This window comes from Xiphophorus couchianus, chromosome 13 (assembly GCF_001444195.1).
Source record: "Xiphophorus couchianus chromosome 13, X_couchianus-1.0, whole genome shotgun sequence".
Classification (NCBI taxonomy): Eukaryota; Metazoa; Chordata; class Actinopteri; order Cyprinodontiformes; family Poeciliidae; genus Xiphophorus; species Xiphophorus couchianus.
This window is the reverse complement of record NC_040240.1, coordinates 11,546,294-11,569,023: the sequence shown is the minus strand read 5'-3', so window position 1 is coordinate 11,569,023 and position 22,730 is coordinate 11,546,294. Positions and strand designations below refer to the sequence as shown.

General features: G+C 37.5%; 2 protein-coding genes across 3 annotated transcripts in view; both read right to left on the bottom strand.

The window, feature by feature from the left end:
* Window positions 1-22,730, bottom strand: part of aunip (aurora kinase A and ninein interacting protein) — a 954,922-nt gene that overhangs the window by 780,161 nt on the left and 152,031 nt on the right. The gene's annotated exons all lie outside the window — the stretch shown is intronic.
* kcnq4 (potassium voltage-gated channel subfamily Q member 4) overlaps window positions 1-22,730 on the bottom strand; it is a 57,863-nt gene that overhangs the window by 14,905 nt on the left and 20,228 nt on the right. For both annotated transcript variants that reach the window (XM_028036546.1, XM_028036545.1), the window contains 7 exons: window positions 7,540-7,630; window positions 6,038-6,164; window positions 5,725-5,900; window positions 5,082-5,207; window positions 2,879-2,989; window positions 2,688-2,783; window positions 2,521-2,609 (listed from right to left, as the gene is read on the bottom strand). In XM_028036546.1, the coding sequence (XP_027892347.1) occupies window positions 2,521-2,609; window positions 2,688-2,783; window positions 2,879-2,989; window positions 5,082-5,207; window positions 5,725-5,900; window positions 6,038-6,164; window positions 7,540-7,630 (816 nt within the window). The remainder of the gene's footprint in view (window positions 1-2,520; window positions 2,610-2,687; window positions 2,784-2,878; window positions 2,990-5,081; window positions 5,208-5,724; window positions 5,901-6,037; window positions 6,165-7,539; window positions 7,631-22,730) is intronic.

The following is a 22,730-nucleotide window of genomic DNA, read 5'->3' as shown; positions in this document are numbered from 1 at the left end:
TGTATGACTTTGACATGGATGATGGGGTTTTTTACTGTTCATGTTTTCTACACAATATGTGTGGAGATTGCCATTTGGATTTAAGTTTCTCATGTTTCCCTCCTTTTAAGTAAACAAAAATTAGTCAAATTAATACATGAAAATGACTGCATGTAAAGTACAAAAGAGCATTACGGTCATTTTGGAAGAAAAAAAAGACTACCTTTTTGCATTTACTTATGGAAAGAATAAAGTCAGAGTATCAAGAATAATGTTGAAATATAAAAACAATTATATTTAAGTTTGTTTGACTCAAGCACAAAGGATGATTTGTGAGCTGCCACCATCAGCAGAGTCAACTTAGTTTGCCATCTTGGGCAGGAAGTGGTAGCACCAGTCAGAGGCACCCGTATTGTTCTAGGTTTCCATTTAGATCTATGTTAGTATAAACAGATCTTTGCTTTATGAAAGACATACAAAATGTAATGGCCACAAATCCTACAGCAATGCCCGGTTTGCAGTTTCCTTTTGGGTTGCGTCAACGTGTTTCGTCCTTTGGTTTGGTTTTTCTTGTTCAGGAAACAATGGAAACAGAGGTTTAGTTTATTCCTTGTATTATTTGAACCACTGACCGTGTAACTAAGATGGCAAATTTAATGACTGTGAATATTTCTTTGCTTCTTGCTGAAACCATTTAAGCCTGAAGAGTATTTACTCCCCCCTACTGTCGATAGATTCTGTGACCCAAGATACACAGCCTCAATATATTGACAGAAACAGCCTTTCTAAAGTTAACCTAACATTACTCTCCACACAACATAATGACTAAATCCATCAACAAAGCCTTAAGCAGCAAAAGGTGTTATTAGAACCAATATGCCAAGCAAGACACTGATGTCAGACACTGCACAACTACTGGAGTTTGAGACTATAAGACCAAATATAATGCATGTTGCATGATTATAACCTTTCTATAAGTTTAGCTATTGGTCTACCAGGAGGACATTTCTGCTTGAAACCAGCAACCAATATGTTTTGCATAGTTTACTGTCGTTGAGTATTGAGCCGTTTTTCTTTAAACTTAAGTAATTTTACAAAGATGTTGCTTTAGTTTCTGACTGAAAAAGACAAGAATATGTTTATTTCTTAATAAACATATTAAGAAATATGTTTATTTCTTAAACATATTCTGAAGCATTTCAATATTATTCTTAAGAGGCAGACATTATTCTTGATATATTTTCAAAAGCTACAAAAAGCGTCAATCAAGTGGCCATAATACTCCAACACATTTAACAAAAAGTAAATTCAAAAGTAATCAACAATTTATTATTGATAAAGTTAGAAGTATTGTTTGAAAAGTGTCCTGAGGTTATTTTAACAGACATAGGCTCCAAAAGTAAAGTTTGCATGTTCATATTTATTTATTTACTCCTGTTACTAAGCAAACTTTCCGATTGTTATGGAGAGCAACTGGAAATCCTGCTTCCAATAAATTTTATAAAATGACTTGATGCATCATCAGTATATTATTAAACAACTATATATATCAGTAAATCCATTGGATAATTAAAATTTATCGAAATCATTTAAATTTTTACTGTTTTTGAGCTGATATCCTCTTAGGAGCTATTTTTTGACTCATAAAAGTAAAAGTCTGCGTGAAATAACCGTGATGTTTTAAATTGTGTTTTATTTCATTGGATACATGTAAAGATAATCCAGATACATTTGAGCAAACTAAGCTAAAACACATCTCTTTTACAAAATTGATGAATGTACATTTTTGGTCACATTCGTTAAACCTCAAAGATTTTATTTTTTGGGGGGCGTGGTGGCGCACGTACTGTGGTGGCGCAGGGTGTTAGCACGCCCCACGTTTGGAGGCCTTAGTCCTCGACGCGGACGTCGCGGGTTCGACTCCCGGTCCCGACGACCTTTACCGCATGTCTTCCCTCTCCTCACCCTCCTTCCTGTCTGCCTACTGTAGAAAAAAATACGGGCCACTAGCGCCGCAAAAACTCTTCGGAGAAAAAAAACAAAAAAATATTTTTTTATTTTTTCTTTTTAAAGTCCCGATTGAATTATTTCCTCATGTATTTGGCTTGGATGTAAAAAGTTAGATTACAAGTTGCTCAAAAAATAGATATTTTTCCATTAATATAAAAAAAAGAAATTAAAAATTTGAGATGGGGACATTTTTTTTAAAAAATCACAAAAATAAAAGTTAGAGCACAAATGCAAAATTAACTAAAGTAGATAAATAAATAAAAAAACATAAAATGCATAAAAATGTTATTAAGTGTAACTACATAATGGTTGTGAAATTTCTGTGTTTAAAACTGAAGAGAGTTCGAGTGACAAAATGCTGTTTTATCCCACTGAATTAATTGTATAATCTGAATAATAATCAGCTCCAACGTTTTTTATTACTTTTATTCACCTTTAGAGAGAAGCTGTCAGTATTTTAAGTAAGACGCGGTTTGTGGTTCTTGTTGATTCAGCTCACTGCAGACCAGGTGGCCTGATGGCAACACCTACCTGAACGAAGGCAACATGCTGTCGTAGAAATACCATGTTGCTGTTAGATACGAGTGTTTGGCATCTGTAGAATAGAGACGCCATGCAGCCTAGAGGGATGAACAGGTCAGAGTCAACACTGCCCAGGTGATGTGTGAGCAGAACATAACATCAGCTTAGTCAATCACCTGTATGAGATTTGCAGCAGGCATCCTCCTCTTCTCAAAGTGCTTCTGCCGGTGCTGCTCCTGAACCTTCAAGGCAAAGCCTGAACCCAAGATTCCCTAAAGATAAAAAAAAAAAAGGCTGCTAATTTTGTTTTTTGTCAAAAAAAAAAAAAGGTCACAGATAAGGATGTTTGTAAATACAGTGAACTTACAGCAGGCAGGGCGAAAAAAGAGACACCCAGGAGGGCAAAACCAGCCGCCAGAAGTCGTCCCTGCCACGTTCGAGGCGTCTTGTCCCCATACCCAATGGTGGTCAAAGTTATCTGAATGTATGAAAAATTCAGGTCTCAAAGAAAAGCTGTGATCCTCACAACAACATGTAAACTGTATGCAGCAGACAACCCAGTACATAAAGCATTTCCCCTTCAACTTTCTCCAGCTTTTTTTAATTATTGCGAAAGGAGATCTAATAAGTATTCAGCTCCCTTTGCTTTGATACTTCAAAGTAAATATCTAGTGATGCCTTAACCCTTTATGACCTCAGTTTCAAATCTCCACCTGGATATTTTTGCTTATTTTAATTGAACGCAGTTCTTTAAATGTCTTGTGTGTAAATATATTTGCCCATATATCCATAACAACTAGAACTATTGATATCTAGCAAGTTATTTTCGCAATTTACAGTTTATTAAAAGAGCACCCCTCAGATTAATTTCACTCACTGCTACAGCGAGGATGAAATTACCGTAATAACCCGATACTGGCGGGAAAGCGCAAAGTCTCCCTGTTCAGAAACGTTTGGAATTTTTCAGATAGCGCAACGTGTGGCGGAATTAAGGTACTGCAAATTTGGCTGGATAAGTTTAGGACTTATAGAGTTAAAAGGCACCCAATTATATGATCTAAAAAGTCTGCCTGTGTGTTAATTAATCTAAGTATAAATCCAGCTGTCATGTGAAAGCCTCAGAGGTTCGTTGGAGAACATTAATGAACAATCAGCATTATGCATGAAGACCAGCGAAGGCAGCAGGTCAGGAAAAATCATATGGAGTTCATCGCAGGGATAGTCCATGAAGCTAAATTCCAACTTTGTCCATATCAGAATCCCATCATGAAAAATGGTGGTGGCAGCATAATGCTGTGGGATGCTGGTAAAGTTAACCTTTAAAGAAAAACTGACACCGAGTTAAATGTTCGCCTGCCAATGAGACAATCTGATTTGGCATCTGTGACTCCAAGCCTTTGAAACTGCTGTTTACAGGTGATCCTTATTCAATATAAATGAGCTTGGATTCTTTTGGCAAAAGTTATTGAACAAAAAATTTGAGCCTATAGATTTGAAAGATGCTGGAAACAGACACCAAATAGTTGAAGCTTCGACAAAGTACTGACCCAGCGGAGCAGAACAGAATTGTAAGTCAAAGTTTTTAGATTTTTATTTGTAGAAAAGTTGTAGCTACTTCATGTAGGTCTATCACGTAAAATCCCAGTAAATACGCACAAAGGTTTGTGGGTGGAACATGATCAAATGTGACAAAGCTCAAGGGCTGCTGCTACTTTTGCAAGAAATTTTACTTCAAAAAGAAGAAAATGGGGCTTTAATAACTAAGAAGAAGAATCAATCCTACATCCTAAAGTAAGCTTCATTGTATAATAATACTAATACCATTTTGCAGGAACCTTTGGAACAATTTACCATTTGAACAGGCACATAAATATTACAACATGGTTTAAATTACAAGTATGTTATAATTATTGAGTCCATCAGTAATATATCTCATTAAATTGAGATAATGGATTGGATTAAATAAGTGTTCACTTCTTCCTACTCCTTCTCAAACAGAAACCTAGTACTAAACAAACTATTTTGTTCTTGGTTATGTCTGAACATGTTTTATTTGTCCTACTGATTTCTTGTTTTTAGAAACCTGTTTGAAATGAAAAAATAAAATAAAAATCTGATTTTAAGACCATAACTGAGATTACAAGATTCAGAATTAAATAAAGAATTGGCTAAAAATGAACCAGAACTGTACTAATAATTTTTGATTCAGTAGTTTTTGATTCAGTAGGTTTAAGTGTGTTGTTTCATATCTCTTTTTCATCATTTTATTGTCTTTACAGTTGATCTTAACTTTTCATTTTAATCAGCTGTGAAAGGTCCTTCTGGACAAATAAACAATGCAATAAATGAAATAAAATAGTCAGCACACCGCCATAACCCTGCTACGCCTTCATGTGGTTTTAAGCAACGTTGCTTAATCACCTATAAAGTGTTTTTTTTTCTTCAGTTTTTATAGTTGAGAAGAGACATTTAAAAGCTTAAATTGCTCTTGAAAGCTTTGCCACCATAAAAATTTACTGTCACCACTCGCTGGAAAAACAATGAGGCTGGGGGGGTTGTGCAGTACTCACAGTCCCCCACCAGAGGGAGTCTGCATAGGTGCCAAAATCTGAGTTGATGTCTTTCTCAGCCAGGTAGACCAGGAAGGAGGCAAAGATGAGCACCAGGAACCCGATGTACCAGGCTGTAATCAGCTCCTGTCAGGCAGAGAATGGACATCGATCACATTAGTCGTCAGCAGCTTCTTTAACATCCAGATCCCTGCTGTCGTTACCATGTCACTACTACTAAAGCTTAACCATTATTGGTTAAGCTTTGCCTCATAATTGCATTTGGCTTGCATTTTGACTTGGTTGCGTCGCTGCACTCGGAGAGCGTTTACATCAATTCATCATCATCATTGTAGCTCACTACATAATGCTGACTGTAGGATGTGCATCGCTCCTGTCAGCAAAAGAAGCCCCTCTAAGCGAACAGCTTTCAAGGTGAGATGCATGTTTCAAGGCGGGAGGCGTTAATTAATTAGCATTAGCATGTTTCCTTTCATGTCCCCTGTTAATAACCCATTCATCCAAACAGTAACCACCATGTACAGCGCTCATCATGCCACCCAAGTAGAAGTAAGCTTGGATAAAACTTCATATTCCTCGAATATAAATTTGAGCAGTCAGGTTTGTTTTATCAGAACAAGTGTAGCAGTTTTGTCATTTCCACCTTGCTGTGAGCATAAACCACGGAGCCAAGTAGTTTCCAGGTGCCTCCGCGCCGGTCCATGCGAACCATGCGCAGGATCTGCAGGAAACGCATGCTGCGCAGGGCTGACGTGGCGAAGATGTTGCCCTGCGTCCCTGCGGCGATCACCGCTAGCGATGCGATAAACACGATGAAATCTACAGCAAAGGCGTTCGAACAAAACAGCAACAGAAAGATAGGAAAAGGTCATTACGAGATGATGTTTGAAAAATGTTGTCCACAGGAAGACACAGAACTGCTGGGTTTGATTGACTGTTCACACACAGACTCTGACCTATGACACAGAAGGGCTTCCTGGCAAACCTCAGGCGTCCCTGCCATCCCCGGTATCTGCAACAACATCCAGCTGCCCAGATCCTGATGAAGTACTCCAAGCCGAACACCACGATCATTACAAACTCCTGCAAATCACACACAAACGTATCCGCCGCATTTTGATCCATTCATCACAAACTTTCTCTAGGTGTTTGCATACACAATATATTACAAATTGACCAATTCTCACAGCGTTTTCTATATTTGCATTCTCAACGCTTTTTGTTCTGACATCGCAGACCAGTCAGAGTATTTATGGCAACTGTAGGTTCAGCATTTTACCCAAGAACACTTGGAACATGAAGCAGAGCTGAGGACTGGATTGCCAACCTTCCAACTGGAGAGCTTCATTATTTCACAGCTTTCAAAAAACAATAAAATAAAAAGAAATTCCAGAAAATTCCAATGGAAAAGTGCAAAAGACAAGGTCATGGCTGCTACTATTGAAATTCACCAGTCAAAGCAGAATGGGCTTTTAGAAAGATGTCATGATTTTTATAGGAAAATTGTGAATGCATTGATCTAATACATCCCATAAAATGTGATTTGCAGATCTGAAAAGCTCTCTCAATGCTGTAGTGATTTTATATATATATATATATATATATATATATATATATATATATATATATATATATATATATATAAACTTTATGGTTATTCCACCAAATATTGATTTCTGAACTCTTCCTGAGTTAAAACCTTAGTATTGTTGTTTGTAAATAAATATGAACTTGTTTCATTTACATTATTTGAGGTCTAACCCCACTGCATCTTTTTCGTTATTTTGACCATTTCTCATTGTCTGCAAATAAACACAAAATTTTTGCTTGAATTTTAGAGACGTGTTGTCAGTAGTTCATAGAAAAACACTGTTGTATCATTATCATTGTCACTTTAAACATTGAATTGCAAGATTTCAAGACTATTTATAAAACAGTAAAACAAACTAAGTCACAGCATTGTTTGTTTTCATTTAATAGTGCAGATTTCTGGACTCAACAGGACCAAAATGTCAACAAATGATGCTGATAGTGTAAGTAAAGTTCACTGACGGCCAATTGGCCGATAATGGCAGGAGATTGACGGACAGCGTAAACTAAACGAATGTGAAAGTCAGGAGCATTGCTGTTAAAAGACACATAATGATGAGTAAGGCGGGAGAAGAGAAAGGAGGAGGTGGATGAGTCAGGTTTGGAAGGAAAAGTGAGCATCCATTAGTTTTCACTAAAGCGGTTATAGCACAGAAGAAAAGAGATGATTAAGGGACGACTTTTAGGATTAGAGCATCATGTCTGTGATTTCCTGCAAAGTCAACATCACCCGAATCCGCTCAATTGCTTACACAACTACTTCTATGATCAAAAACAATACAAATACAAATATATATATAAAGGAGACTCTGAAAATGGGTGCTATATGTCACTTATATGTGTCAGAGAGATGAAGAGGAGATCTTACCAGGATGAAGAGGCCTTGATTGGCCATCTTTTGGTACTCAGGAATGGTCGAAAACACAGACAACACCAAGCAGCTGAACACCAGCAGGAAACTGAAAAACACATATTTTGCTAATTAAGTTACTGATATTTTTTAAGCAGCACTTTGATTTATAATCAGGCATGAGTTACACGTTTAAACACATAAACAATAGGGCTCTCAGGTCAAATGAGCTGAATAAAACTTACTAAAATATGCAGGCTTCACATTCTGTGTCAGTGACCAATAAAAAAAATACCACACTGTCAAACCTCTTAAATGCCCTGCAATTTTTATCCAAAATAATAAAGAGAGAGAGAGAGAGCGTGCTAACAGATATTAGCAAAACTTTATGAGAAATGGATGCATTTGAAAGAAATTTTGAAGGTTTTCAGCGGCAGATAACCAATTATTTCATTGGGCTGCACTAACTGTGGATGTAAAAAGACCAATTTTGCTCTCTGTAAATGATATTAGGCTTCAGATGGAAACTTGGACATTATTTAGCATTTCCAGGAAGTTTGACAAAAGCATTGGCTGTGTCTTTGGTCATGATTGAATTCTAGATTGGCATGAATTAATGGACTCTCAAGAATCATAGTTGTCCAACTATGTGTAATATGTTTATGTACATAGAAAAGGCGTCACAAAAAACACACAGGACATAACACTAATGAGTTAAAGAAATGATTGATCCATAACTTTACACAAACACAAAATGCAGTTATAGAGAACGATAAAGAATCAAAACATTGTGACATTTATTGAAACTGCAGCAAAGTTTCATGGTGATTAATATATTTGCCGTCCTTATCAAAGGTCACATTTTGCTACTATCTGGTGGCCAGAGAGTGAACAGATGTGGCAAATAATATTCATCATCATGACAGAAAAGCAGGCTACATGAATTCCTGCTGATGAACTCAGAAAACTGAATTAGAACAACAAGCCAAAAGGCTTTTGAGAATATTTCAGTTAACGTATCATTTAGTTATGACATACTGTTGTTGCATCTCAAAACAAACCTTTAAGAAATGTTACTGGTGTGAAATTGTAATTTTTTTTTTTTTTTAAGCAAGGCAACGACTTAAGTTTGAACAAAAATTACAGTCCCACTCCTGCTTCAGCGCTGCACTGAAATGAAACCACATAAATATTGAATAACTGTGCCTTGTGTTTAAGCTACTCTCACGCTGGTATAAACAACTCATTTTTTCCAGAGTTATTTCAGATGTAAGGAAGCTTGGCAATTATTTCATTCAGCAAAACACGACTGTTGAGGAAAAATATTTAGGAACAAGTTATGTTAGGTTTGTGAAAAGAAAAAGGTATATTCTGTTACTTAAAACGGCAACATCGTTTAGATTAAACTAAAGATTCAAGGATTCCTCAAACACATGAATCAATCAAAGCAACATTCCAATATTTGATGAGGAAATTACATTATAACATAAAATAGAGCTAAAAATACCCCCATATAAGGCTCATAAATTCTCATAAGGAAAGTGATTATACTTGAAAAGATCTTAAAGAGAAATATGCTCCAACAGAAAAATCAATGCATCTTTCATATCCGTAAAGATAAAGAATAAACAGAAATTTGATGATGCATACTTTATATTTTTTCATTTTATTTAAACAGGACAGTTATTATTTTAGATTTATTTTAATAAATGGATAATTTCTGATCAATTTAGGTTTGCTTTTTCTTCTCATGTTTTAGGTAAATTATTTATCAGAAACCTAATAATAATAATAATAAAAAACTCCTAATAAATTTTAAAAATGTAAAAGAATAAATTCTTACTCTTTTTTAAATGGATAGATCTCAACTATGTCTATGTGGGGAATCACACCATCCTGATGAATCTAACAGTGAATAACTTGGAGGCTTCAAGTTTAGATCTGTGAGTTAAAAACATTCAGTTTTGTTTCTGCTTTTGTTTTCCACATCTTCCTCAGAACCGCCACTTTCATCACAAACAAGGAGGACGACGACTCAGTAAGCAACTTCTAAGGCTGTTGTGCCGTCTGCCTGCATAACCACAGTTTGCAGCTGGTGAGACGCCACAAATAGAATTACAAAGTGGACCTTCGACAGCTAGGAAGAGACCGGACACCAAGCATGAAAAAACCCCAAATTACCACTGCATGTTTTCTTTTCTCGGTGTGGCGAAGCGCACACAGCGGTTTATGCTTTATAAACGGAATAGTTAGGTTTTTTTTAAAAAAGAAGAAAAAAAAAACAACTTTGATGACGCTGTGGAAATAATGCATTTTGGCCTTTCATCAGCTGAGTAATATGCTGACTAAACTGTCTGACTTTTTCCCCCTCAATTAACTCAAAGCGCAGCGTATGCACGTCCACAACGAGGAGATTAGGTGGGGCAGCATCTCAAATGGTTTCTTTTATTGACCCCTTCTTTATGACAGGAAACAAAGTGCAGCACAGCGTGGCTTTTATAAAATATAGACGAAGGATTCCCAGAGTTAAAAAGATGAAGAAATAACCTGATTTCTCTTTTTAGCAAAAGTTTCAATCTGCAGTGATGGATTTCCTAAAAGGAATCTGCGTACCAACATTTTTCATATTTGAGGTTTCCAGGAAATACACACATATGAAAATTTTTTTTTTACAACCTACAAGGTTTTTCCTCAGTGAATAAGATGCATGAAGAGCACTGCCCCTAGTAAAGCCAGCAAACACAGGACTGGAGACATTTATAGAAAAGGCAGAGTCATCTTCAGCGACACCAGCAGAGCCTCTGAGGACCTAGAAAGGTGGCTTCTTTTTCCCAGGATGCTTTTGCCTGCAATGCCTAGAGTGCGGCTGATGGCTTTTTCATCATTGATTAAAGCATAAAGATTTAAAGAATCTAATACGGAGCTATTTCTGCCATTTTTGGACAAGTATGTTCTGCTATTGTAGCAGTGAAAGTAAAACATACTAATAATTATGACATCAAAATGCAGACAAATAACATAAAAGGTAATAGAGGACTTTACAAACAATAATCCAAAAAAGGTACAGTCCACAAACTAATCATCTTAATATATCCAGCTTGCGGTGTGTGGGGTAACAAAACCCCTAAATCTTATTTCAAACGGGACGTCCTCACTATATTTAGATCTTCATTCAGGGTAAGATGAGGCAAATTTGGTTTATCTCTCTAAAAGTGTACACAGTTGACTTCTGAGACTTCTGAATACAAGTAAATCATTTTGGAGATTTTAGTGAGAAGTGTCAAGACCTTAATTTGAAGGATACAAGTCGGTGATTTACCAGTGAATAGTGAAGTCAGTCTGCCCTTCCTTTTCTTCAAGCTACGTTTGCATTCAGCCTGAATGCCAATTGGGTGACTTGATGTCAATATAATAACTTTAACTGAATTGTGAGTATCTTAAGTTTAAGGTATCTCCCTCAAGGCTGCATCCACTAAATCACCCCAGCAGGCTCATTCGCTAAAGCTGAGAGCAGACTCGGTACATTAATTCACAAAGTCACACAATGGAGGACTTGTGCGTCAATATGTAGAGCCGATTTTCAGCTGTTTAAGTGAAAAGTTAATGTTAAGTTTGAAAAGCGAGAACTTTGTGGTACTTTATCATTACTATTTGCCTTGTGAATCAGAGGCTGAGAAGGACCAGAAAGTAGGTGTAAAAATTGAGGTGCGGCTTCATGTAAATGGATGAGAGTTTGGGACTTCTGTCTAGGAATGTGTCATCTTTTAAACCTAACCCCATCACAAGCCTGCTTTATGTAAGCAAAGATAGTGTATAGAAATAAATAAACACTAAGAAAAAGAGATAGATGAGACACTAAATCCATCCGTGTGATGCTTATGAAGAAGGAGTCATATTTCTGCTGAGGGAACATTTCCTATCCACCAGCCAGGATGGCCGTCCACCATCAATCCCTCTTTCAAGGAAACGTCAATTAGGACCAAAGGATCAGTTCCACCAGAACAGCAGAGAGGGAAGTCTGCATGGCTTTGACTTAACTAGACCCAACATCTCACTAGATTAAAAAAGTTATCAATTCATTTAAAAGTATGTCAGAACAAATGCAGCAAACTTTGACAAGAAGACGAGCCTCGCTAAAAGGTTTTGTCCTTCACTATTTTTATTTTTAAAATAGTGACGGTCATTTTGATGTCTAAAGAATCCAGTGAGTCTCACTTGAATGCAGCATTGCAGGGAACCTGTTTGAGACAGTGGTACCAGAGTGGTACCAGGTGAACGCTGTGGGCGGTTTAGCCTGCTTTTGTCAGAACCAGCGATGTGGAATGATGTCGTTTCAAATGTGTAATTAAATTCACAGTATTGATGTTGAAAAATTGTGCAGTTAGGCTTTGGTGCTGTCTGAAAGCCTAACTGCACTCCGTCGTCACCATGGCTGAATAATTAACTGCAATGTTCCCAAAATGCAGATTTTTACTGCTCTAGTTTTGGTTCCACTTTTTAAAGTTGCACAAATGCATTCTTCAGTTTCACACATAAACGTTCCACATGTGTACAGATTTAAAAGAACGGTTTATTAGTTCAATAAACGCACGTGCCAAACCAAAAAGCCTTTGCCAAAAATGTTCAGTAGGAATACGTGAACCATTATGTCCTTAACTCCTAAATGCTTGTTGTTACAAAATTCTAGTCTTCTCCAGACTCAAATTCAAAATATTTTTTTTTGCACTTTTTTATATCATTCTGATTTGAAGAGAAAGTTTTAAACTTGAACACTCAATTAAAGATACTCTTGTATAATTTTCCACTGGTCTAATAAAGAATGCTTATTATAAAAGATAGTTTGTGAATTTCCTAAAAATGATTGTCTGACAGGTATTGAAACGGATCATTTTGGATTTTCTAATGGGTTTATAAGTCAGTTATTTGGTCAAATGAGTGATGGGTAAAACAATAAAATAAAATCAGGATTGATTTGACAAGTCAAAGACAAAACCATGTGAAATTATGAATAACTGCATTTATTCAGTATTATTAAACTTTTGACTTTTAGAAAGTGGAAGAAGGAAAACAACCTCCATTTTCCTCTTTCCATAAATTCTTCACTTTCCAGTCTTTTAAAACTGCCTAGGAACCCTCCATCAAAGAAGACCTTATTTACTACCACCAATATGGAAGGAATACAAAAGGAAAGATTTAATAAACACAACATTAATAAAATGAGCATTTTTGAGCAGTGGGTACAAAAGGGATTGCCAAAATGCCATGGAGGAAATAACTAATAACACTGAGCCACTCAGGTGGTTCTCTGAAAGGCTGTCTGTATTAGTAATTGCCCCAGAACTACCAAAAGAGAATAATGCATGTTCTGCTTTATAGAGACAATGTCTAATTTTCTGCTAAATCTAGCCAGGAGTAATTTGTCTCATGGACACCGGAGAGAATCCAAAAAAAAATGCAAACCCAGGGAAACAGGTAAGAGAGAGAAGGTTTGAAAAAAAGCACACCATAACTCTGCGCTGAAACTCAAACTGAATGCCGTTACGCTCCACAAGCTGCTGCACATATGTTTAAAGTGTGCGCACTTTGAATTCAGGGATGTAAAACTCCCGAGGGACGCCGGACGGCTGCAGAAGCAGACAACAAATACATGTTCAGCAGCCTACATGGCAACCAGGCTGCTTTTAATGGACACAAGGCAAGGTGCTCTTACTGTCGTTCTCCTGTAACCATATACAAATAAAAACTGGGCTCTCATGTTACTTTGCATGGCCTCCCAGGATACTGACAAGCTGAAGCTCTAATAAACATGTATGACAATGTGTGCAGCTGCATTACACTGCGGACGTGTGTTTGTGTATGTTAGCACTCGCTGCTGTGTGCCAGCAAGTACAGCAAAGAGAAGCAGACCTAGTGGATTGTGAGAAAATGCAGCCTTGATTCAATCACCTCGGTAAAACGGCTATCGGTTACGTACAAACAGCAGCTGGAGGGAGAGGAGAGGGCACTGATGAAGGCAGAGCTGGAGGACAAACCAGAGGCACACAGACACGAGGTGAAAGAAGTAGCATCTCAAAATGAAAGAAGAAGTGTGGAAAAGGTCCTCACCCACAGTCTGAACCAGTGGAAACACAAGAAACTATACAGTTCAATCACAGAGGACACGTCTGCCACAAGGACATCCACTGGAAAACATGTGGCACCTTAAAAAGCATCATTTCCTTTCTACTCTACATTACATGTCAAGTTACAACCTGTGATTTAATGTGATACACAAAGTAGTCAATAAATGTTAAAGGGAAGGAAAAGGTTAAAATCCTGTCTAGTATTTTCCATTACAAATGAAAATGCAAAAATAAACCTCTGATTTTCATTTTCGATTTTAAAACCACAAATTACTGTCACTTTTACTTTACAAAAATGCGCAAAACATTGTTTTGTGTTGGTCCAACACATCTAATCCCAACAAAACACATTGATGTTTGAATACATTTGCGAGTCACAGTGCACATACAGATGTAAATATGCACTTGAACACATCTAGTAGAACATAATATTTATTTTTAGGGGGCTCTATCTCGGATATATCAGTAACAATGTCAAACCCAGCACTTTGGGTATACAATTACATGCAGCTCTCCAAATTGTATAACAGCTGGGTTGAGGAACAAGCAATAAGTACTAGAGCAACAGCATTTTCTATCCAAAAAATGGGGGGTGAGTGGAAAAGCAGTGAGTGAAAAAGAGGAGGGCAACTGTCGTCAGCAGGGGACGAGAAGGGAGGGGGAAAAAAGCAGAATAAGGTGGAAACAGTAGAAAGATATTAATAGCATTTCAGTCTCTTTAAATAGTGACTGCAGACGAAATGTGCTCAGGTAGGCTGCAGAGTACAAGCGCAAGCAGAGCTTAGAACGGGCATTGCTGCAGGCATCTGAGTACGCCCCCCTCCTACTCCTCTTTCTGGGACAGCAAACTTTTTTAAGGCAACAACTAAAAAAATACACACGCAAACAAATAAGAGATGAAATGTGCAATTTCTGAAAGGAATAAAAAAAGCTGACTGAGCAATTCATGGGCTATAGTGACGATGCATGCGCCACAGCGTGGGTGTGTTTTGGTGTGTGTGATTACCTGACATGAAAGTGTTGACCAGAAGAAGAGAAACCTGTTTGTTTTGCTTTGAAGGCCGTGACCTTCAGAATGTAACGCGGTCAGATCAATTATTCACATCATGAGAGAACCAGCAAGCCGAGCTGCTTACGTCCACTCCTGGACACTTCAGCACAGATTAGTAGTTTTTTAAACGAGCGTAGTGCTGCTCAGCTGAAGGATCAAACGCAGCCGCTGACTGCTGGTGCTGCCACCTCACCGACCAAAGATGACGCTTTTATAACACACTGCCAAATAGATCGACACATTTACCTGCTGGAGATTCTCACCTCTGGTTCTACAGCCCTTAAAATAACACTATACAGGCAACGGTATCCATATGTCTTGAACTTTTTCGTTTTGTCACTTAGCAACCATAGTCCTCAGTGTATTTTCTCAGGATCAGCAAGAAGTAATACATCCTTGTGAAGTTAAAATAGTTGCACATGGTTTTAAAAGATTTTCATGACTAAAAATAAATCTAGAGATACACGATATTGGATTTTTGATCGATATTTGATATGCCAATATACTAAAACTCATTTGTCCGATAACCGATACCGATATTTTTTTGGCTATACCTTCTTACCGACAATATATTGCTTTATCTACTGAGGAATTAAAATATTGCATTATCCTCGTCAATTTAGCATGGCACCAAAGACAAATGCTAAAAAGGAGGCTGAAAATTTCATGTTTAATGTCAAATTTATTCATGATATTTGTTCTCTCTAAGACAATGACAACACTCAAATAGTGCAAATTTAATGTTGTGCTGTGCTGCAGGCATCATTGTCACTGGTTTGTTATGTAAAAACTAAGCCTTTTATATCGGTGAGTTATTTTGTCTGATATAAAATTTTACAACTAATATCGGTCGATACCAATACCATGCCGATAATATCGTGCATCCCTAAAAAAAATCTGACAATGAGGTATATGTGTGTATAAATTAGCGCCTTTTCTTCTTTTTACCACTAAATAAAATCCAGTCCAGCCAGTTGCTTTCAGTGGATACCAAATTAGTCAACACAGTCTCCTTCTGTGCTGCTTAAACTCAGTATGAACCCAACTGTTCAGTGAAAGCCTCGGAGGCTTAAGGGAACATCCGTCAACTAAGTTTAACAAACAAAGAGTTGGATTTAAAAACAACAACCCAAGCTTTTAACATGGGTTTCCCCGAGAAAACTTGCTAGACCCGATGGTTGTGTGCTAAGGCAGTCATTCATCCAGCAGCCCGTCGTGTTTTTGAGTTAAAAAAATGTTCGACAGAAAATTTGAAAATATCACTTGATAATTATGTGTAATTAAAAGATTGGAAAATTAATACATGAACACCAAAAAAAGTCTAAAAATGCCAACATTTTAAAAAGCCTTAAAAGAATAAGTAATGCTTAGCCTGATGGGGGCACAAGTAAAGCCTGGTGGCCCGCCAGGCTTGTAATGCCCTGGGGAAACTTGTGAATTATTAAAAGAAACAACTCTTTTCTACAATGTAGGTAATTCAGAAAACGTGGTATTGTGGGTAGAAAAGTAACAGTACATCACCAACAACGCATAATCCCTACTGTGAACCATGGTAGTGGCAGCATTATGGTGTGGGGATTCTTTTCTTTCGCATGAACTACAGAGATGGTCAGATGTTATGGAAAGATGAATCGAGCTGAATAAAAAGGAATCGTGGAACGAAAACTGAAAATTTGATAGAAGGAGCACATGACCAGTGGCGCCCCCCCATGGCCGCCTCTTGAAAACTGCTTGGAAAAATTTAAATTTTGTGGAGACACATGGCTGCACACGGCTGGCCGGATGTTGGTCACAAAGGAAATGTGCAGAGTTTTTGGGGGGGGTTTTGCTGTGAGGTTACAAAATGTCAAACAGTTCAAAGGGTGTGAATGTTTATGCAAGGCGCTGTTGTGAGATAAATAGTAAAAGAGATTATTTTAAAAAGGGCTGCACAGTTAAATGTTAAATGCTTTTTCCAGGTTTTATGTGCTATCCACACAAAAAAAAGCAACATTTTAGTGTCGGTTCCCTGAAGCATGAGGTTTAATGAAGCAGAAATAATCCCAAAAATCCAAGTGACATTTTCAGTGTTTTAACTGTTTCTCTAAAAATTGTTTCCAAACCACAATCCCAAACACTATCGCTGAAGAACAGAACGCTCTGACGCTCTCTTGTTTAATTTACCCCGCTAGTTAAACATTACACTTAACCAAACTCTTAAGTCTCAAAACCACATTTTCACAAATGGTTGGGTTTTTTTGTGTGTGGTTTTTTTTGTCGTTATTCCTTAAGATCTATTTGGGACAACACATTGTTCAGCACACTCTTTCCCAGATACAAGCAAGGACATTAACCTGTGCTCACATGGTATTGCAGCAATCAATCCAAACAGTTTTACTGCTAAGCTCCAGCTATCTGTTCAGTTATGGTTACAACTTCATTGTCAGGGTTTTTGGAAAGCTGCTTGTGATATAAAGGGAGGACACACCTGGCTTCTCACAGACCATATAATGCATTCCCAGAGACCATTGTTTCTTCAAGTGGAAATTGTGACCTTGGCTGTGGTTCTCATGTGTCAAAACATGGCAGACTAGTATCATTTCTTACTGGAATGCAAAAAATATCCTCACAAGTGTATCCAGAATGCTGACGTATTAGGCAAACAAGAAAAATAGTCTGATGCTGAGAACTATGGGCACAAATCAGAGTGAAATACGTCAGCTTTTAATGTAGTGCTAAAAAGAAAACTTAAGACTCAAGATGCAGAAAATGTTTGTAATTCTAATTTAGCTTTGCATTCTTGTGGAAAGGAATTTGTCTTTCACCACCACTTGCATTTCTGAATCAGTTTTATGCATTGTTGTGATCGTCTGATGCACAACCAAAGCAGGAATCTACATAAATAACTCAACTTATGGGTGTGCATCTTGAGTATCAAGAGGAAATGTTTACACAATCTTTACAGTTCAAGTTAACAGGACAAACAAATCAGACTGGACAGTCAGAATAGAGATTCTGGAGTTAGAATCAGTAGAAACTAACTTTCTTGATCATGTCATTGTGTAATTTGATAATCTGCGAATAAAGATTATATAAGGTGGGGTGCAAGGCTTTACACTAAGCCACTTTTTTGAGAAACTATTTCTTCCCTTTTAACTCAGAATATGTGGTATTAAAACGTCCCTCACCGTATTTCTGTCATTAAATTCCCAGGCAAGATTATAGTCACTCACCGTGTCCATTATATCAGATTATTTCAGCTTAATAGATGGAAGACTAGCAGTTTTTTTTTTTATCATCCTGAAAATGAAAGAAAATCAGCACTCAATGAGATGCAATAAGGCCATAAAAGGCAGCAAACATCAATGTCGTCATGGAGTCAGACCAAAAAATTACTTTACATGTAAAATCTATAGCTAAATCAGCCTACAGACATCATGAAAAGTAAAGTGTTTCCTGTCATTACTGGGTAAAAACAAGAGCATGTCTTTACTTTCAATAGATTTGATTAATTTCTGGGAAAAATAAACAGAGAATGCACTTTTTCTTCAACAGGATGGAATTAAAACTACGGTGTATGCTGCTCAGGTGTGATCCTTGAATATCCCTCAGTACAACCGAAACTGTAGCCGAGCAGAGAAAGCCCTCCATTTTAAATGCTTATACAGACTAATTACTGCATATAGAATATTTCTGAATCACATTTTTGCCACTCGTTTGGTGAGAATATTAATTTCGAAAGCAATCACCCGATGTTACAAAGACTTTCGACAGTGATGCACACTCAAGATTTTACATCTGCCAAAATCTCAACAATATTCAATATGAAAAATGTTTTATTAATCATAATTATGCAGTATCCCAAGTAGATGTAGTTTCTTGTGTTAAGCGTAAATTCAATCAGCCCATTTTTAGACATGTGAAAGCAAGCCGCAGTTATTTTTCTTTTCTCTTTTGCACTTAAAGCTGGTGGTGTCTGGTTGCTCTGAGGAGTAATTATGCAAAAACAGGGTGCACAGCTGGCTGGAGGCTGAAGAAAAATGTGCAGAATGACCACATATTTAAGTAGTAAATGGAGTGAAATTAAAACGTAACCGCAGAGGGAGCATAAATTTGTGACGTGAGAACGGTTTCATTGGAGGCTGCTTGCACATGTTTCAGACATTGTGTGTTATCTAACAGGATTGTTGATTCACGGTAATTTCTTCGTAATTGGCGACGCTTTGACTAGCAAGATTCAGACGTGTGTGTATTTTACAACTTTAGGATGATTCAGTGTGAAATTGTTCTCATAAAGTTTCATAATTTATGTGGCTGCAGAAAAAAAAAGTGGCCACATTATTTACATCAGTTGCCCACAGAGCTGGAGTAATGACCATAATGAAAACCCCAATGAGCTGATAATGAGGTGCGCTTTTGGGTTCATCAACAGGAAAAAGAAAATGATTTCTTATTGCAGCCCAGTTTACGGTGTCCAGCGTATGATATTCTCAGGTTTGGGGCTGCAGTCAGAGAAAAACACAACACAGACTGGGAGATTCAGCAGCGAGAGATTCAGAGCGGGAGATTCAGAGCGGGAGATTCCGGCTACAGTTACCTGTTGCCTACCAATTAGCCTACATACATTTTTATTTGCTGCACTGACAGCTTCTTTACACAACTTGTAAAGGAGCTTGTAAAATGTTCTCTAATTGCAGCTCAGACTTCTTGCAGCTCATGTTGCATTGAGTGATCTTTAGATGCAAGTCTGGATGTAGTTGGATTTATAATAGGGATATAAAAAAAAAGACCACAAGAGCGTCTGCATCGCACATTTTGCTTAGCTCAAGGTTTTAATGAAGTATGAGAGTGTCGGAAAGAAGGTTTTATTCACTTTATTTATATAAATTAATTACTGAGCTGGAAAACTTCAAATATTTATTTTGTTTTCATATGTTAAATGTTTCAGAACAAACAAATTTTACTATCAGGGAAAAGATACCTGGAGTAAACTAAATGTGAAAAAGCAATTGCCACATAAACCTTATAACAGGTTGTGCCAACGTTTGAGGCTACCAGGAGATGATTTATGATTAAAAGTTCACACTGAGTAGAGCTCTCAAACACATTTATTTTGGATTTTGAACAGTTTGCTTCAGATTGTCCTGCTGCATAACACAAGTGTTTTAGATCTTAAGATCCTGAACTGATGAAGAGACATTCTTCTTCAGGATTTTCTCAGAGAGCAAAACATTTGATTTCATGAATAAGTAAAAGTGCCTCAGACCATCACTACACCACCACCATGTTTTACTGTCATTATAATGTCCTGTTTCTGCAACTGGTAGTTTCATGACAAATGATACAGAATACAAAGCGTCCTAAGAAGCTTCAAAATAATAACCAGAATATTTTCTCAAAAGCCGTCAGAGCCTCTTCTTATTATCGAGAGGGAACAAGAGTAAGAGAAGGATGAACAGGTTTGCCATATCTTACATAATTTACACCAAAGAACTTCAGATTTCACTCAAATGATGTTGATGTTCTAACAGAAGATGGGAAACAGTCATGTAATGTCTCACAGGTTTACTGAAATGAACACCACCCCATGACCCAAAACGCATGTACACCCTATGGCCCAGCCCACTCTACCGAGCCTTTGACTGGATTTAAAGCCAATCATCATTACTCTGTGACACGTCTAATCTGATTTCATTGGCAGCAGGGACCTCAGGTGATGTATTACGCAGCTCTTCTGGATTGAGAAGCAAAACACAAGAAAGTGGTGGCGGTGACATCTGAACTCACTAATGGGATTGGCCCTGTAACAACTTTGAGGTTACAGAGGTGTGAGAAAGTGAGCAGAAGCCACCACCAAACTCGGTAGTCAGCAGTTGTTGAGGAGAAACTGACAGGGTTCCCAAAGAGCACAAAGAATGCAAATTGTTTACACATTGCTATGTATGCAAGACATTGAGTGGATTTTGTCAAACATCATGTTGTCCACATCTACGAAGTATGTGTGATGTCTTTGACCGGCTCCGCTTTGCATAGCGTTGGTGTATTGGGATGAACAGCACTAACTCTGCAGAGGGACTTGTTTAAGCATTGTGTACACACGCATGATTGACAGCAACCAAAACCTTCTTCTGTGCTCTCAACTATCCGTCTCATATTCTAATATTAGAACATACACTGCCTGGCCAAAAAAAAGTCGCCACCAAAAAATGGTCACACTCTCTAATATTTTGTTGGACCGCCTTTAGCTTTGATTACAGCCCGCATTCGCTGTGGCATTGTTTCAATAAGCTTCTGCAGTGTCACAAGATTTACTTCCATCCAGTGTTGCATTAATCTTTCACCAAGATCTTGTTTTGATGATGGGAGAGTCTGACCACTGCGCAAAGCCTTCTCCAGCACATCCCAAAGATTCTCAATGGGGTTAAGGTCTGGACTCTGGACTCATTTCTTCCTGGAAGACGATGGTTCCCCACCATCCTTCCAGTTTTTAATGATGCGTTGGACAGTTCTTAACCCAATTCTAGTAGTTTCTGCAATCTCCTTAGATGTTTTCTCTGCTTGATGCATGCCAATGATTTGACCCTTCTTAAACAGACTAACGTCTTTTCCACGACCACAGGATGTGTCTTTTGCCATGGTTGTTTAAGAAATGAGGAGTTACTCATTGCATCAGCTGGGGTTAAATAACTTGTTGCCAGCTGAAAGATAATCGCCTATGCAGTACTTATCCAATAGCAGGCTTGTACCTATTTGCTTAGTTAAATCCAGGTGGCGACTTTTTTTTTGGCCAGGCAGTGTAGTAACGGTTCTAACAAATACATTTTTATAAAAGCAACATACTCCATCTTTAAATCTTCTTCAGTGCAAACTGAGCAGCTGCATAAGTGAGGTAATTGCTGTTGGTTGTTGTAGCATTTCAGTTTTTTATGCATCTTTGCATGTTTGTGTTATATATTGAGTCTCAGAGTTGTGATCTTTATGCCACAGGTTTTTTTAATTTATTTTAGAGATGTTCAAAGACCTTCGGTCGCCTGGCGAAACCAGTGATTAAATTCTGCATGCCACAAAATCAATCAAAGAATATATTTTCTTGGAGCAGCACATTTTCCTACGTGACTGACAGAAATGTGACAGGGTAGAAAATTTCACTGTTAATAAAATCAAAACGACTGGGCTTCATAATCCCTCACTTGGGATTGACCAGGTCTAAAATTGGCAGCTACTACAAAGAGTTAACAAAACCTTTAGTCTCTTTCTACCAAATATCTTTCAATATGTCTATTTTCATTCAGGGAATTTTGCATTTTTCTAGGGTTGATGGGAGTTGCAAGTTGGTGCAAGTTTGCTTTAAAATAATGTTGCGCTAAACTCAAAGATTTAAAATAGGGTGTACCTTATCTTTGTCATGAATGTTCTTCTTCCTGTCTAAACAAGTCTATTTTAACTTTATGTACTGTAACCATTTGCAGATGAGGGTAAGAAGGAAAAGTGCCAAAAGACACATGGATGAAAAGATGTGATATTTGAGGAATTGATCACTAGCTTAGAAACTTTATGTAGTGACATAAAGATAGCTTCATCTTTCACATGATAAGGGAAATTGTGAGAATATTTAGGCATTAAGGTGAAAGAAGACAAAAATTCAGTGGAAATTTAGATAGATTTAGCCAAGTTCTAAAAGCATATTTGGTCAAGACTTTTCACACAGGTTGCAATAACAATTTCAGAGGCTAACAATCGACTCACTTATTAAATTTCGTCAAGGGACTTCTTTAAAGATTGCCTTTCATTGTGGAAAAATAAATTACTGATGCCTGAAAGGCAGACGGTCCTAAAACCTATTTTTAATTTTGAGTAATAATCAATTGACAGTTAGACAAATAACAGAGGTAAAAGAGTAGAATCAATAGAACAGCAGTTACTTAGCTAAACGTTCAGAAAATAACCGCAGAGTGATGCATCGGTTGGCATCGTAGCTTTGCAAGAGCGTTGCGGGTTGAATCCTGGCTTGGGCTCTTTCTGATAAGACCATCTCAGGGGGCTTTTTCTCCAAACTA